At 51.2% G+C, this 14,776-nt stretch overlaps 1 protein-coding gene across 2 annotated transcripts in view; it reads right to left on the bottom strand.

Annotated features, from left to right (window-relative positions):
* The window catches only part of COLEC11 (collectin subfamily member 11), a 57,176-nt gene that overhangs the window by 29,916 nt on the left and 12,484 nt on the right, over positions 1-14,776 (bottom strand). For both annotated transcript variants that reach the window (XM_075338744.1, XM_075338745.1), the window contains exon 2: positions 3,733-3,804. In XM_075338744.1, the coding sequence (XP_075194859.1) occupies positions 3,733-3,804 (72 nt within the window). The remainder of the gene's footprint in view (positions 1-3,732; positions 3,805-14,776) is intronic.

Below are 14,776 nucleotides of genomic sequence, written 5' to 3'. Positions count from 1 at the left end.
GTTAGATTTGTCGTAGCGTGTAAAGCCCGCTTTAGGCTATATGCACAAGTTGCTTTTCTATCGTGTTTTTGGGTGTAGATTTGTCACAAAACCTGAAGGAAATCCTGATGCCAGCAAAGTCAATGAGAAAAAAAATATTTGGTGCAGAAAATAATCTGCAGCATGTCAATTTTTATAGCATGTGAATTCTTATTCAAAAATGCTATAAAAACACAGATCAAAAATGCATCTAAAACGTGGCAAAAACGTGCATTTTTGCATCTGAATTTTTCCTGCCAAGAGATGCAGAAATGGTGCAGAAATTTATGCAAACAAATGCTAAACATGTGCACACACCCAGTCCTTCTATAAGTGTACTGCTGCTGCAACCTAAAAACAAAAGTCCTTTTCAGGGCTACAGATTTCCTTTCACCTTTCAATACCAGAAAATTTGCAGACATGTATTGTATACCTAATTTATAATGCACAAGGCATGCGTTAAGGCACGGGGAAGTGGACATGCTGCTGATTGTGCAAACAGAGACCGAGGCCCTAGACCTGGTGAAAACTGTAACTGCTCTGGGTGCTCATCCACGAGACAACTTTGCAGGGGGGCAAGGGACACCACTTTTGAAGCCAGAACAGTGTAAGCAGGTGGTCGGTTGGATGGAAGATGCAATGCTATCAGTATATTTGACACCACCCTGTCTTCCACATGGTTCAGCCTCACTAGCCAAAAGTCTAGACCAGGGGTCCCCAACTCCAGTCTTCAAGGGCCACCAACAGTGTATGTTTTCAGGATTTCCTTAGCATTGCATGGGTATTGGAATAATCACCTGTGGAGGTGATTAAATTATCACCTGTGCAAAACTAAGGAGACCCTCAAAACATGCACTGTTGGTGGCCCTTGAGGACTGGAGTTGGGGACGCCTGGTCTAGACCATATAATCCTCAGCTTAATCATCCTTCCTCAAACCATGGCGAGTCCCAGGAGTGATCCCACACTCGAACACTCCAAGGAGATCTTTATATTTACATTTATTGATTCTGGTCTCTGGCCCTGCATGTTTCAAGATGGACATGAGGAAATTGTGTGCAGCAATGCCCAAATATTTGAAACTCCTTTATGTGTCTTACAGGGTGTATTGTGGTCCCTACTTCTCATTTTGTCTGCCTTTGCACTTAGCGCATAGGCTTTATGAGTCAAAGAGTTGTCCCATTACCTAACAATTTTTACAGAATGTGTATGAGGCCCTCCTTTATGTCTAATAAAGAGTGTATCGTAGTCCCTCTTCCTTTAATTTTTGGCAGTCCTTGCATTGGTCACATAGCCTTCCTGGGTACCTTCTTTAAAAAATTAAGCAGGATGTGTCTGACCATGTCACACACACCACATGCCAAGATAAGGTAGTAAAATATTAAAATTATATTTAATCGGTGACTACCAGTGTGTGTAGTTTTATTTCCCCCTCTACTATGTCATTAATTGTAGTCATAGGCGACTGGGAAATACGGTGAGAGATGATATGGCTATTAAGGGGTGGAGGAGGCGTTTTTTTTTCTCTGTTTTTAATTTTGCCTTATATACACATCATGAAGGAAAGAGCATTTCTTAACATTATTTCCTGCAAAATCAATTTATGTTCGGGTTTTGTATGTTTTATTGCCAGCCTGTGAAAGTGGAGTAAGACAATAAGCCCTGCCTACTTGCCTCTGATCCAAAAATATCCTTTCTCCACCAGCTATCCCTACACTGAATGCAGGTAACAGCGGTTTTACTAGAAAAAAGAACAGTATATAACCCTAAAAAGGCTTTTGTTTTTAGGCTGCAGCAGTACAAGTATGTAAGGACTGTAAAACAATAAACCCTGCCTAAATGCCTCTAATCTTAAAATATACCTCCTCCACCAGCTAACCCTAAACTGAATTCTAGTAACAGCAGTTTTAGTAAGTAAAGGACAGTATATAGCTCTGAAAAGCACTTTTATTGTAAGGTTGCAGCTGTAATATAAGTATGGAAGGATTGTGAGGCAATAAACTCTGCTCTAATTCAAAACTATTCCCTACCTATCCCTACACTCAATACAAGTAACAGCAGTTTTACTAGAATAAAGGACAGTAATATGCCCTGAAATGAATTTTTGGCTTTAGGTTGCAGCAGCGGTATAACTATAGAAGGACTGTAAGGCAATAAACCATGCCTATATGCCTCTAATCCTAAATTATCCCATCTTCACCAGCTATCCGTACACTAAATGCAGGTAGCAGTGGTTTTACTAAAGAAAGGACAGTATGTAGCGCTGAAAAGAACTTTTGGTTTTCAATTGCAGCAGGAGTATAAGTATGAAAGGACTTAAGGCTTTAAAGCCTTCTTATATGCCTGCTCAAATCTAATCTCTCCCTCCTAGATCAACTGTCCCTAAACTGCAGCCTGACAATCTTCGCTCCCCTGGGTCTTGTATAAGGCCTGATGACGCAATGTAGCCAGCCAATGACAGTAATGCCAGTAGCCAGCATGGCTATGGCATTACCGTGTATCGTAGAAGTTGTTAAAACTTTTTATTATTTACTGATGATAAAACTATGAATGTAATGTGACGCCCCTGGACTACTCAGGTCGTCACAGGGTATTGCACAAACTGCCCTCCCTGTGCAGTATTCAAATCCCTCATGGTTCTAGGTCCCCATCTTGCAGTACTGCCTCCAACAGCAAATCAAATGCTAGATACACCCTGCACCACACCCAGCCAGGCACACCAGTGGTCGGCTTAAGCGGAATAGGGCCGCTCACCTAGGGGTCAGGCAGGGGAGGTGCAAGGTGTTAGAGCAGAACAGCAGTAGCTCCCGGAGAGTGAAGTGGTAGCCCTCGAGCTGATAGGAAGCTGGGAGTAGTGGCTCCCAGGGGAAGCAGACTAGATTACAGACGGTGGTCTGGGCCTAGAGGAGTTGGATCCCCGGTTGCAGGGGATTGAGGCTATGTGCCTGGGACTTGTCAAAGAGGACGGTCAGCAGCCTAGCACTATCACTGGTCCGGGAACGAAGACACGGCGGGGTACATGGACCCTAGGTCGGGGAGAAGCTCTAGGCAACCCGGCAATTAACCTGAGGAGGACAGGGCTTTTATGGACTGTTCCCACCAACTAGCGCAATGAGGGGTATAGGGCTTTCCACACAAGCGGCCCACTGAAATCCCAAGCGTGAGCCGCTGAGAGCAGACTCCATCACTTAGCCATATTGGGAGCGGGGCCCGGCAAGTTTCAAGCTACCGGACCACTACAGAGAATCTACACTTGGTGCCAGGAGGCAGGTCACAAATCATCAGGCAGTGCTGCAGGGGAAGGGACCCGGACGAGCTCCCCTCAAGCGGCAGCGGCAGTCAGGGACTTGGTTTACCTGGTTGTCAGAGTCTGCTTATTGACTGAGTGAGTACCCGAGTGACCCCTGCATCCCAAGGCCTCCCACAGAGTCCCGGGGCCTTCCCTACCTGTGGAGGGCCACGACACCTTGCTGCCCCACTCCATCACCCCGGGTACTCCCAACGGCAGCGGCAGTACTATATATTACTGTACACCACGGGTGGCGTAACAAACTAACTATAACTCCCCTGTAATACTCCCTTTTACACTTGAGTGTGGCCCCTTAGCCCCCGGGTCCGGAGACCCTCGAGCCACGAATAATCACCCCCACGGATCCGAGCGGTTCGATCCGTTGTTGGGGCGGCACAGTAGCAAATATTCAGGAACACATAAGTACCTTTTTCTCCTGTTGGTCCGACCCTTCCCGGTCTCCCTGGTGCTCCTTTCTCTCCTTTTTCGCCATTATCACCTACAAATGTAATTCAGTATAAGTTATATAAAGTTCACAATTTCCAGACTTCTCTTTTATAGAGTACATGTGACACAAAGAAGAAAACAAGATTTGCATCATTGGCTTTTGCATCAATAGTGGAATTATGTCTGACACCCCCACCAAAAAAAAAAACAAAAAAAAAACACACTTTTTTAAGTAATCTCATACAAGACCTTTTAATGTCATGTCTTGTATGTTTTATTTTAGTTATTAGTTACAAGTGAAAAGGTTTTGGTACCTTTTTAGTTCCATAGTTGTGCGGTACATTTTGATGAAGGGACCTGAGATGTCTCGAAAGCTTGATTTGTAACATCACTTTTAATTTTAGTTAGCCATTAAAAGGTATCACAAGATTATAATTTTGTTCCTCTCACTGAGAACATTCAATAATTTTAGTTATTGTATAAGTAAATCTGTAGCTTAGAAATAATGTGGGAGATTTACAGATCCTGTCTAATTTTTAGACAGCAAAATCTTAGTTTAGATTAATCTTAAAATGAAGTTGTTGGGAAAAGTTGCACAGCCCCCCCTCCCCCAAACCGTTTATTTGGGCATCTCCTCTTGAGAAGGTGAGGTATTACATAACTTTATTTTGGCACTGTTTCTTAATTACTGAGGAATCGCAGTACAATCCATATACAAATGAGGGTGGAAGTGCATTGCGCATGACAAAGAATTTCCAGAGCGTCAGCCCCCCAAGTCTACTTCCCACCCTGTTCTGCTTGACTGACACCTTGCTGGCTCTGTGATTTAATTTGTCTGTGAAGAAAATCTCACCCATGCGCCATTCTTTTGTTTATTTGCACCTGCGCAATGGTCTCCAAACTGTGAGCACAGGCATCCGCATTCTTCTGCATATGCTCAACCTATCCTTCTAAAATATCTGGATTGCCTCATCCACCTAAATGGGTTCTGTAGTAACTGAACAATCTCTTATTAAACTAAGGGCGGCTTTGCACGTTGCAACATCGCATGTGCGATGTCGGTGGGGTCAAATCGAAAGTGACGCACATCCGGCGTCACTTTCGACATCGTTGTGTATAAATTCTAGATGATATGATAAACGAGCGCAAAAGCGTCGTTATCGTATCATCGTTGCAAGCTCCGACTTTTCCATAATTTTGCTGCAGCGATGGTACGATGTTGTTTCTCGTTCCTGCGGCAGCACACATCGCTGTGTGTTACGCCGCAGGAGCGAAGAACTTCACCTTACCTGCCGCCGGCGGCTCTACGGAAGGAAGGAGGTGGGCGGGATGTTTACATCCTGCTCATCTCCGCCACTCCGCCGCTATTCGCCACCTGCCGTGTGACGTCGCTATGACGCCGCACGACCCGCCCCCTTAGGAAGGAGGCGGGTCGCCGGCCAGAGCGACGGTCGCAGGGCAGGTGAGTGCATGTGAAGCTGGCGTAGCGATTATTTTCGCTACGCCAGCTATCACAAGATATCGTATCTGCGACGGGGGCGGAGACTATTGCGTGCGGCATCGAGCATCAGCTTGCGATGTCGCAACGTGCAAAGTGTCGCGGGCGCGGAGGATGCCGCTGCGCCCTCGCTGGCGCTCGGGTCCGGCGCTGCTGCTGCTACTCGGTGGCTCGAGCGGTGGGCCGGATCCAGGGACTCGAGCGGCGCTCCTCGCCCGGAAAGGGAAAGGGGTGATTTGGGTTTTGGGGAGTTGGTCCGTGACGCCACCCACCCACCCTTCTTCGTCACTCTCCCTAACTCAACTACTCTCACTTCCTTTCCCGCCTCCAGGACTGTGAACTCCTCAGTGGGTGGGGCCAACCACCTGGCTCCACCCCACCTGGTGTGGACATCAGCCCCTGGAGGGAGGCAACAAGGATTTGTGTGTGACTGGTGTGCCTATCTCGGGGTGTGGGGTGTGTTGTTGCAGTACCTGTGACGACCTGGTTAGTCCAGGGCGCCACATTCCCCCTTGGTTAAATGCAGACCGTCCGCGGGCTGCCCGTCCATCACCAGTTTTAGTTTTTGTTTTTTTTTATAAACTGTAGAAAAAGGTAGAAAACATTTAAACAAAGCATTTTTCATGAATCTTCCCTTAACGGGAGGCACGGCACTTAAACGTTACTAACGGTAGTCACTTTTATTAAAACATACGGCTTCCGCTCTCTCCCGCCCAAACAACCTGGCCCTGATGCTGCCCCTAAGAAGTGGGCAGCACCCCTTGACCCCAGTCCATCTCCAGGCTGCCCGAGCGGGTACGGGTACGGTGTTTTGCACCCTACGGTCTTTTCAGGGGACCCACGTCCATGGGGAACCCCTGACCCCCGGAGGATGGCCACCGGTCCAGGTGGTGACCGGGCCCCAGCCTACTCTGCTGCGGGCCCTTCCTCCAATCTGCCTCTCCGGAGGCGGTAATGGATTTATGCCAAATATTTACATTTCCACAAGTTTGTGGTTGCCCTGCAAGTTCTCGGGCGTGTCCGTAAGCAGTTCCTTACGCACGGTGCAAAGGGTCCCTACGGGGACAACTTGCCGGCAACGGCCGGTTCAATCACGGTTGACAATCTGATTAACTTCTCGGTTGATTATTTTCATTCACTTACTTAACAACAGTACTGGTGGTCCCAACGGGGACAACGGTTCAACGGAGGGACCGCTGACTCACTTCAAATCCACAACGCAGGCCGGAGGAGGGGGCTGGGCTGGTGCTTGGGCCTCCTGGCCTCCTCTCAGTTTGGCGTCCAGGGCAAACCAGCCCCTCTCCCCACAATGCCGCATGTATTGTACCAGATCTCCTGGGAGCAGGTTACGGCCCGGGTGGTCCTCCGGCAGGTGGGCATTAACATCCCGACGGGCCACAAAAACTTCGGCCTCCAGGCCCGGCTCGAAGATGAACCCGTAGCCCCGCCGGACATCAAACTTTCTCACTTGCCCCTCGTGTATCAGGCCCCGTACCCGGAAGGTGGCTCTGCGGAGGCTCTCCTTTTCTTGGATGGTGCGGGCTATCAGTTCAGCCCTCCGCCTTTCCCTCTCTGCAATTTCTCGGCCCAGCGGGGTCGGTTCCCTGTCCCAGTAAGGGGCTACTGCTTGCCCCTGCGCGCGGGTCAGGCCCCGCGGGACTTCCACCACACTGCCCACTACTGGCGCCCTCTGTGGAAGATCTCGCGGTGTCATGGCCTGGGGTGCCGCCTCACAGCAACGACCCGGCACAGCCTCAGCCGAGGCGTGGGGGATGGGTACAGTGGTCCTCTCCCGCTTGACCTCCACCTCCTCCTGCACGGAACGGACCGCCGGTGCCGGAACGGAACTAGACACAGTCACTGCAAGTGCCACCGGCACATCTTCATCAGCGGGCCACGGCTTCGGCAACTTCCAGGGAAGCGGTTCAGAGCGGCTATGGGCTTCGGCTGCAGGTTGGTCCGCTTGGGCGGACGGGCAGGGTGCCGCTACTGGTTGTGCGGGTAGCGGGCCTAGTGGCGGGGTGGTAGCGACTAGCACGGGTAGCGGGGGAGGCAGCAGGGTGAGCGAGCATAGGCCGGGCCCCTCAGCCGCAGCGGCCGATCCGTTAGGAATACAGGGGCGTGGGTCGCTTACCCGCTCCTCCAAATCTGCCTCCTCCTCGCGTCTCCGTACAGCCGCCACCACGTCCGCCATGTCGGTCTCCCACTCCTCCAGGAGGAGCTGCATTCGGACCTGCAGGCGGCTGCTCAGCTGGACGGTCTGGGCTTCCACCCACGCTGCGGTGCCAGGCGCGGGTGCGGGGACTGCGGCGTTACCGGACGGACGGTGCATACTGGCAGCGGTGTCTTCCAGGAACCAAATATGGCCGCAGAGTCCTGGCGTCCCTGCTTTTATAGCCGCGGTCTACATGTGGCCGGACGCCATCCGCCCCCCCTTGGTCTTTTCTCTGCACCTCCTCTTCAGGGGTGGAGCTTTGGCGTTCGCGCCTCCACTGCTCGAGAAGACGCTTGAGCGGGAAAGTTTTTGCGCCCAAGATGGCGGCTTCTGAAAATTTTTCGGCCGGACACCACCGGTGGGACACAAGGCGCACTTTTACCAGCCGGTAGAACGGTAAGATCCTGTTCGTGACGCCAAGTTGATGTCGCGGGCGGGGAGGATTCCGCCGCTGCGCCCTCGCCGGCGCTCGGGTCCGGCGCTGCTGCTGCTGCTGCTCGGTGGCTCGAGTGGTGGGCCGGATTCGGGGACTCGAGCGGCGCTCCTCGCCCGGACAGTGAAAGGGGTGATTTGGGTTTTGGGGAGTTGGTCCGTGACGCCACCCACGGTTTGTGGTGAGGTTGGGGCACCACCGCTGCTCTGGAGGGGGATCCCGGGAGCGATGACAGGGAGCAGCCGAGATGTTTCTTTCCCCTCCGTGGGTAGGGGGATTTGGTGGTCCCGGGGCCCGGTGAGGTGACGGGGGAGGCCGGGTTGGCGAGGTGCAGGGTCGCGGGGGCAGCGCGGTGCCAGACGGCACGGTGGTACTCACTCAGCCAATGATGGATACAGAGTCTCCGGTAAAACAAACGGCTGGATGGACGGGTCCCGCAGCCAGCTGCGGTGGTTACTCCCGGTAGGTTGGTGGTGGCTTCCTTTCCATGCACCTGTTGTGTATCTTCGGTCCCGATGGCTTCCCACCGGTAACCCGCTCCCAAGCGTGGATATGTGCCGGAGGAGCCCTTTTGCCCGCAGGCTCTGGCCCTGGGAACCCTAGCTGTGGCGGTAGCTGTATTTCCCTTTTGCTGTCTGGACGGTTGCCTTCAATCGGGTCTTGGCTGTTTGGAAACCCCTGGGTTTCTGATCACTAACGGATTTGACCTGTTTAACGGCCACTCCAAGCCTGGTCGGGGTCCGCAGGCCCTGCCGGTTTGTGCTGGCTTCACTTCTCTCCCCATTTCGGTACCGGCGAGCCACCGCCCGTCCCCGGTCCTTTGGTTCCGCGTCAATCAGCCTCTCCTGTAGACGGCCACCACCGTCTGCCAACCTTGCTCTCGGTGCCCGGGCCACGTACCCGGACACGATCAGTCGCTCCTCTACTACTTTAATCCTTCTCCGTCACTCTCCCTAACTCAACTACTCTCACTTCCTTTCCCGCCTCCAGGACTGTGAACTCCTCAGTGGGTGGGGCCAACCGCCTGGCTCCACCCCACCTGGTGTGGACATCAGCCCCTGAAGGGAGGCAACAAGGATTTGTGTGTGACTGGTGTGCCTATCTCGGGGTGTGGGGTGTGTTGTTGCAGTACCTGTGACGACCTGGTTAGTCCAGGGCGCCACATAAGTACTGCCCTTTAAAAATAAAATAAATACAAACTCCAATCCACATCAGAGGCATTCCATCGATGTTGGCACCGTTTTATTATGCCATGTGATCACTGCAGCCAATCAGCAGCTGTTATTGAGCTGCTGTGCTTTGTCTTCTTTTGGTTGTCTGACATTTGTCTGAGTGCTTATTTGGCACAACAATGTCACGTGAACCCCAGCAGACCCGGAACTGAAATTACTGGAATAACATTTGTGCGGGAGGTAATTACCATATTTTTCAAACTAAAAGATGCACTTTTAAAAAGAAAATCTCTTTCTAAAAATTCTGTCAGTTTTATAGGCCAGAGGCAGGTTCCTGTAATGGAGGAGAACATTGACACCACCTCATCCCTGATCAAGAGAGAGAGCTGCCTTCTTTCCTCCTCTGCACTGATCTATGTCATTGGTGTAGAGCAGGAAAGGAAGCTACCAGGACCTGAACAGAGGCTGCAGGAGCTGAGCAACTGAAGGATCGTGCTTCCAAATAACTAAACTTAAGGACCTTTCAGGTTATGTGACTGATCATATAATCTGAAAGGTCCTTCAGTAAATTGAGTAGAAGGTTCTTAATCTGCTCAGCTCCTGCAACCTTTGGTCAGGTCCTGATCAAGAACTGCAAGGTGTGGTAATGTACAGAGTGTGCATGTGTAAGTCAACATGTACAAGTAGCAAAGCTGTGTGTGTATATGTGTAAATGTACATGTAGCAGAAGAGGTGTGTGTGTGTGTGTGTGTGTGTGTGTGTGTGTGTGTGTGTGTGTGTGTGTAAAAATGCATTTAGCAGAGCAGTGTGTATGTAATACACACTGTAGAGAGACACTAACAATAGATTTATTACATCCCCAATTCTGCTCTAATAAGTTAAAATTAGCACTAATGACTAGTGATGAGCGAGTACGCTTGTCACTACTCGGTACTCGCACGAGTATCACTGTACTTGGGCTACTTGGCGGGTACCGAGTAATCTCGTGCTGTACTCGTTGTCTTCATCCCTGCATGTTGGCGCTTTTTTGAGAGGCAGCCCTCATGCAGGGATTGGCTGGCAGACCACTGCAATGCCACAGCCGTGTTAGTTGTGGAATTGCAATGATCGTCCGGCCCGCACAGCGTGACCGAGCCTTTATACCGACGGGCGCGCTGTCCTCTGCACACAGCCATCCAGACAGTCAGTGCAGGGAGAGTGTTGCTGCTTCAGGGAAAGGTTTGCGGCCCTTTATAGTTAGTTCCGGAGCAGGGCTGCAAACAGTGTGACCAGAAGTCCTTCTCAGGACTATTGTAGCTGTATACAGGCAGGCAGGGTATAGCCAGGTTGGAGTACAGGAGAAGAGTCCTGCTCAGGACTATTGTTGCTGTATACAGGCAGGACAGGCAGGGTATAGCCAGGTCGGAATACAGGCTAGTGACCAGAAGAGTCCTTCTCAGGACTATTGTAGCTGTATACAGGCAGGCAGGCCGGGTATATAGCCATTTCTAGTGGTGACCGTATACCAGCCTTCATCATATCTGGGGCTGGTGTACACAGTCTAAAACAGTCCTGATAGTTTTAGACTTCTCAGTAATTGTCGCTCCTAAAAAGCTGTTAGGTTTTTAGTGCGTCCGTGCGTGCATTTAAAAACCGCATGTGTGTGCCTGTCGGTGGCAGCGTACAGGTGCACTTGTGTGCGTTTTGCACAAACTTGGATATAACACACAAGTCCAGTGAATAATACACGTAAGCAGTGTCTGATAGTGTCAAACTTCTCAGTAATTGTCGCTCCTAAAAAGCTGTTAGGTTCTTAGTGCGTCAGTGCGTGCATTTAAAAACCGCACGTGTGTGCCTGTCAGTGGCAGCGTACAGGTGCACTTGTGTGCGTTTTGCACAAACTAGGATATAACGCACAAGTCTAGTGAATACACGTCAGCACAGCATTGCAAAATGCGCAAGGGCGTTGGCAACGAACAAGGAAGTGGACGTGATGGTGGTGCAGGCAGAGGCCGAGGTCGTGTGCAAGCTCTAATTTCGCCACAACAAAGGGCCACATCTACTCGCTCTCACGTCCTGTCCCAAATTCTTGGGGACAGCAGCAGTACACCGCTCTTGAACCAAGACCAGTGTCAACAGGTTGTTAGTTGGATAGCGGATAATGCTTCCAGTCAGATTGGCACCACCACAAACACTCTGTCTTCCACACTGTCAAGTGTCAGTAGCCATGATACTGCACCGCACATTTCAGAACCTGATCCTCCTTCCTACCACCAGGCCGAGTACACGTCCACGGACATTACTGATCCCACACTTGGACACTCGGAAGAGCTATTCACGTTTCCATTCGCACATTCCGGCCTCTCGCCAGCTCCTGTTGAAGTGGGTCGTGACGAGATCGTATGTACAGATGCCCAAATATTTGAGCAGCCACGTTCTCACGAAGTTGGCAACGTGTCTCAACAAGGGGTGGACGATGATGAGACACAATTGTCAGGAAGTCAGGAGGAGGAGCAGGGTGCGGAAGAGGAAGACGACTTGGTGGATGACCCAGTAACTGACCCAACCTGGCAGGAGGATATGCAGAGCGAGGACAGCAGTGCACAGGGGGAGGGAGGCGTAGCATCCCAGCAGGCAGTAAGAAGCAGGGTGGTGGCCCCAGGCAGACTTCAGGCAACCGTTCCCCGGAACAACAACACGACACAAGGTGCCTGTACAAATGTTAGGTCTTCCCGAGTCTGGCAGTTTTTTAAGTTGGCTCCAGATGATTCTAAAAAGGGCATTTGCAACACCTGCCATGCCAGCATCAGCAGGGGTACCAAAACTAGCAGCCTGACCACCACCAGCATGATCAGGCACATGTCAGCCAAGCACCCAACTTTGTGGGATGTACAACAGAGTCGAGGAGCAGTGCTTGCTGATGTCACTGCTACGTCTTCGCTTGTTGTGCATGCGAGCCAATCCTCTGTCCATGCTGCCCGCGAACAAGCCTCCTCCGGCCCTGCACCTGCAGTTGCCCATGCAGAAATAACACCATCATCAAGCACATCCTTGTCCCAACACAGCGTTCAGTTATCCATTCAGCAAACCTTTGAACGCAGGCGCAAATACACTGCCAACGCCCCACATGCCACAGTTCTAAATGCTAACATTTTGCGACTGCTTGCGCTGGAAATGTTGCATTTTAGGCTGGTGGAGACAGAAGCATTCCGCGACCTGATGGCGGCAGCTGTCCCACGTTACTCGGTCCCCAGCCGCCACTATTTCTCCTGGTGTGCCGTCCCCGCATTGCATAACCACGTGTCACAAAACATCACACGTGCCCTGAAGAACGCTGTTTCAGCCAAAGTCCACCTAACCACAGACACGTAGACAAGTGCTTGTGGGAAAGGCCGCTACATCTCGTTGACGGCACACTGGGTTAATATTGTGGAAGCTGGGACCAAGTCTGAGCGAGGGACGGAACACGTCCTTCTCACACCAAGGATTGCAGGCCCTACCTCAGTCAGGGTTTCACCCACACTCTACAGCTCCAGAATGTCATGCTCCTCAGCCTCCTCCTCCTCCTGCGCATCCTCATCCACTTTACCCTCCACACCAGTCCCAAGCTGGAAGCACTGCAGCACTGCCTAGGCGAAGCGGCAACAGGCTGTGCTGAAGCTAATCTGCATAGGTGACAAACCCCACAATGCAGAAGAGGTGTGGACAGCTCTGAAACAGCAGGCAGATCACTTATTCACACCTCTGAACCTAAAGCCAGGAAAGGACATGTGTGACAATGGCCGGAACCTGGTGGCAGCTTTGAGGCGAGGCCAGCTGACACATGTTCCATGCGTGGCCCATGTGCTCAACCTCGTGGTTCAGCGGTTTCTAAAGTCATACCCAGAGCTGTCTGATCTGCTGGTAAAAGTTCGCCGCCTGTCTGCACATTTTCGAAAGTCACCTACTGCTTCAGCCGGCCTTTCTGGCTTTCAGCGCCGTTTACATCTTCCAGCTCACAGACTGGTGTGTGATGTCCCCACGCGTTGGAATTCAACTCTGCACATGTTGGTCAGGATATGTGAGCAGAAGAGCGCAGTTGTTGAGTACCTGCATCACCTAAGCCGTCGGGAAATGGGTCAAACTCCACACAACACCTGAGGAGTGGAGATGGATGTCCGACCTATGTACCATCCTCCAAAACTTTGAGGACTCCACCAAGATGGTGAGCGGCGATGACGCAATTATTAGCGTCACCATACCGCTTCTCTGCCTTCTAAAACGGTCTCTGCTCAAAAACAAACATGATGCATTGCAGGCGGAGCGCGATGAGTTGGAGCAAGAAACAGTAGTGGGTGTGGGTGATAACACACAGCCCAGCCTCGTCTCATCACAACGTGCAGTGGAGGACTATGACGAGGAGGAGGATGAAGACATGGAGCAACTCTCTGGCCAAATTGAGGATATGACATGCACACCAGTCATATCCTCGGTTCAGCGTGGTTGGCCAGAGGACAGGGTAGATGAGGAGGAGGAAGAGGAGGAGGAGGACAGCATGTTCAGTCATCGTGTTGGTCAGGATACTGAAGTGATGGCTGTTAAGAGTCTGGCGCACATAGCTGACTTTATGGTAAGCTGCCTGTCTCGTGACCCTCGCGTTAAGAACATCTTGGCCGACAATCATTACTGGTTGGTAACACTGTTAGACCCACGCTACAAGGAGAACTTTATGTCTCTTATTCCCAAGGTGGAGAGGTCAGACAAAATGCAGCAGCTCCAGAAGGCCAGTGTCACGGAAGTAGGCAAAGCATTCCCCTCACAAAACGCTAGCGGCATAGGTCAGGAATCAGTGGACAACCAAGGCGTACAGCCGAGAGGGGCACAAGTCCAATCCGCCAGAGGTAGGGGAACAGTCTTTAAGATGTGGGACAGTTTTCTCAGCCCCTCACGTACCACAGCCCCTGAGGTGCGGGGTAGTGCCACAAGAAATGCTAAGTTTGCCCAGATGCTCAAGGAGTACCTTGCAGATCGAACAACTGTACTCCGACATTCCTCTGTGCCTTACAATTATTGTGTATCCAAGCTGGACACGTGGCATGAATTGGCTCTCTACGCCTTGGAAGTCCTGGCCTGCCCTGCCGCTAGCGTTTTGTCAGAGCGTGTTTTTAGTGCCGCAGGTGGAATCATTACAGATAAACGCACCCGCCTGTCAACTGAAAATGCTGACAGGCTGACTATGATCAAGTTGAACAAGGGTTGGATTGGGCCAGACTTCACCACACCACCAGCAAATGAGAGCGGAATTTAAATTTTGTAACGGGAATTTGCCATGTACCTCCACTCACCCATGGGTACACACTTCTGGACTTTGGCTAATCGCTGGACTGCTCCTCCTTCTCCTCATGCGCCACCATGATGACCGTTACAATAGTTAGGCCGTTGTTTCAGGTATACCCCCAGTGGTAAATTTTTTCGCCCATTCTTTCAGAATGGGCATTACAACGACGGGAGACCCGCTCCTTTGCAATGGGAACAATGTTTTGAGGCCCTCATGTACGTCTCTATCCAGGGACAATGTGGAGCCTCCCAATTTTTGGCTGCCCTGCTAAAGGGCTATACTACAATAGACCCACTTCCTTACAATGGGCACTTCAGGTTTACAGGCCCTCATGCACATCTCTATCCAGGGACAATGTGGAGCTTCCCAATTTTTGGTTGCCCTGCCAAAGGGCTATACTACAATAGACC

Source organism: Anomaloglossus baeobatrachus, chromosome 3, assembly GCF_048569485.1.
Source record: "Anomaloglossus baeobatrachus isolate aAnoBae1 chromosome 3, aAnoBae1.hap1, whole genome shotgun sequence".
Lineage (NCBI taxonomy): Eukaryota > Metazoa > Chordata > Amphibia > Anura > Aromobatidae > Anomaloglossus > Anomaloglossus baeobatrachus.
The sequence above is the reverse complement of the archived record's forward strand: the minus strand, read 5'-3'. Positions and strand labels throughout refer to the sequence as shown.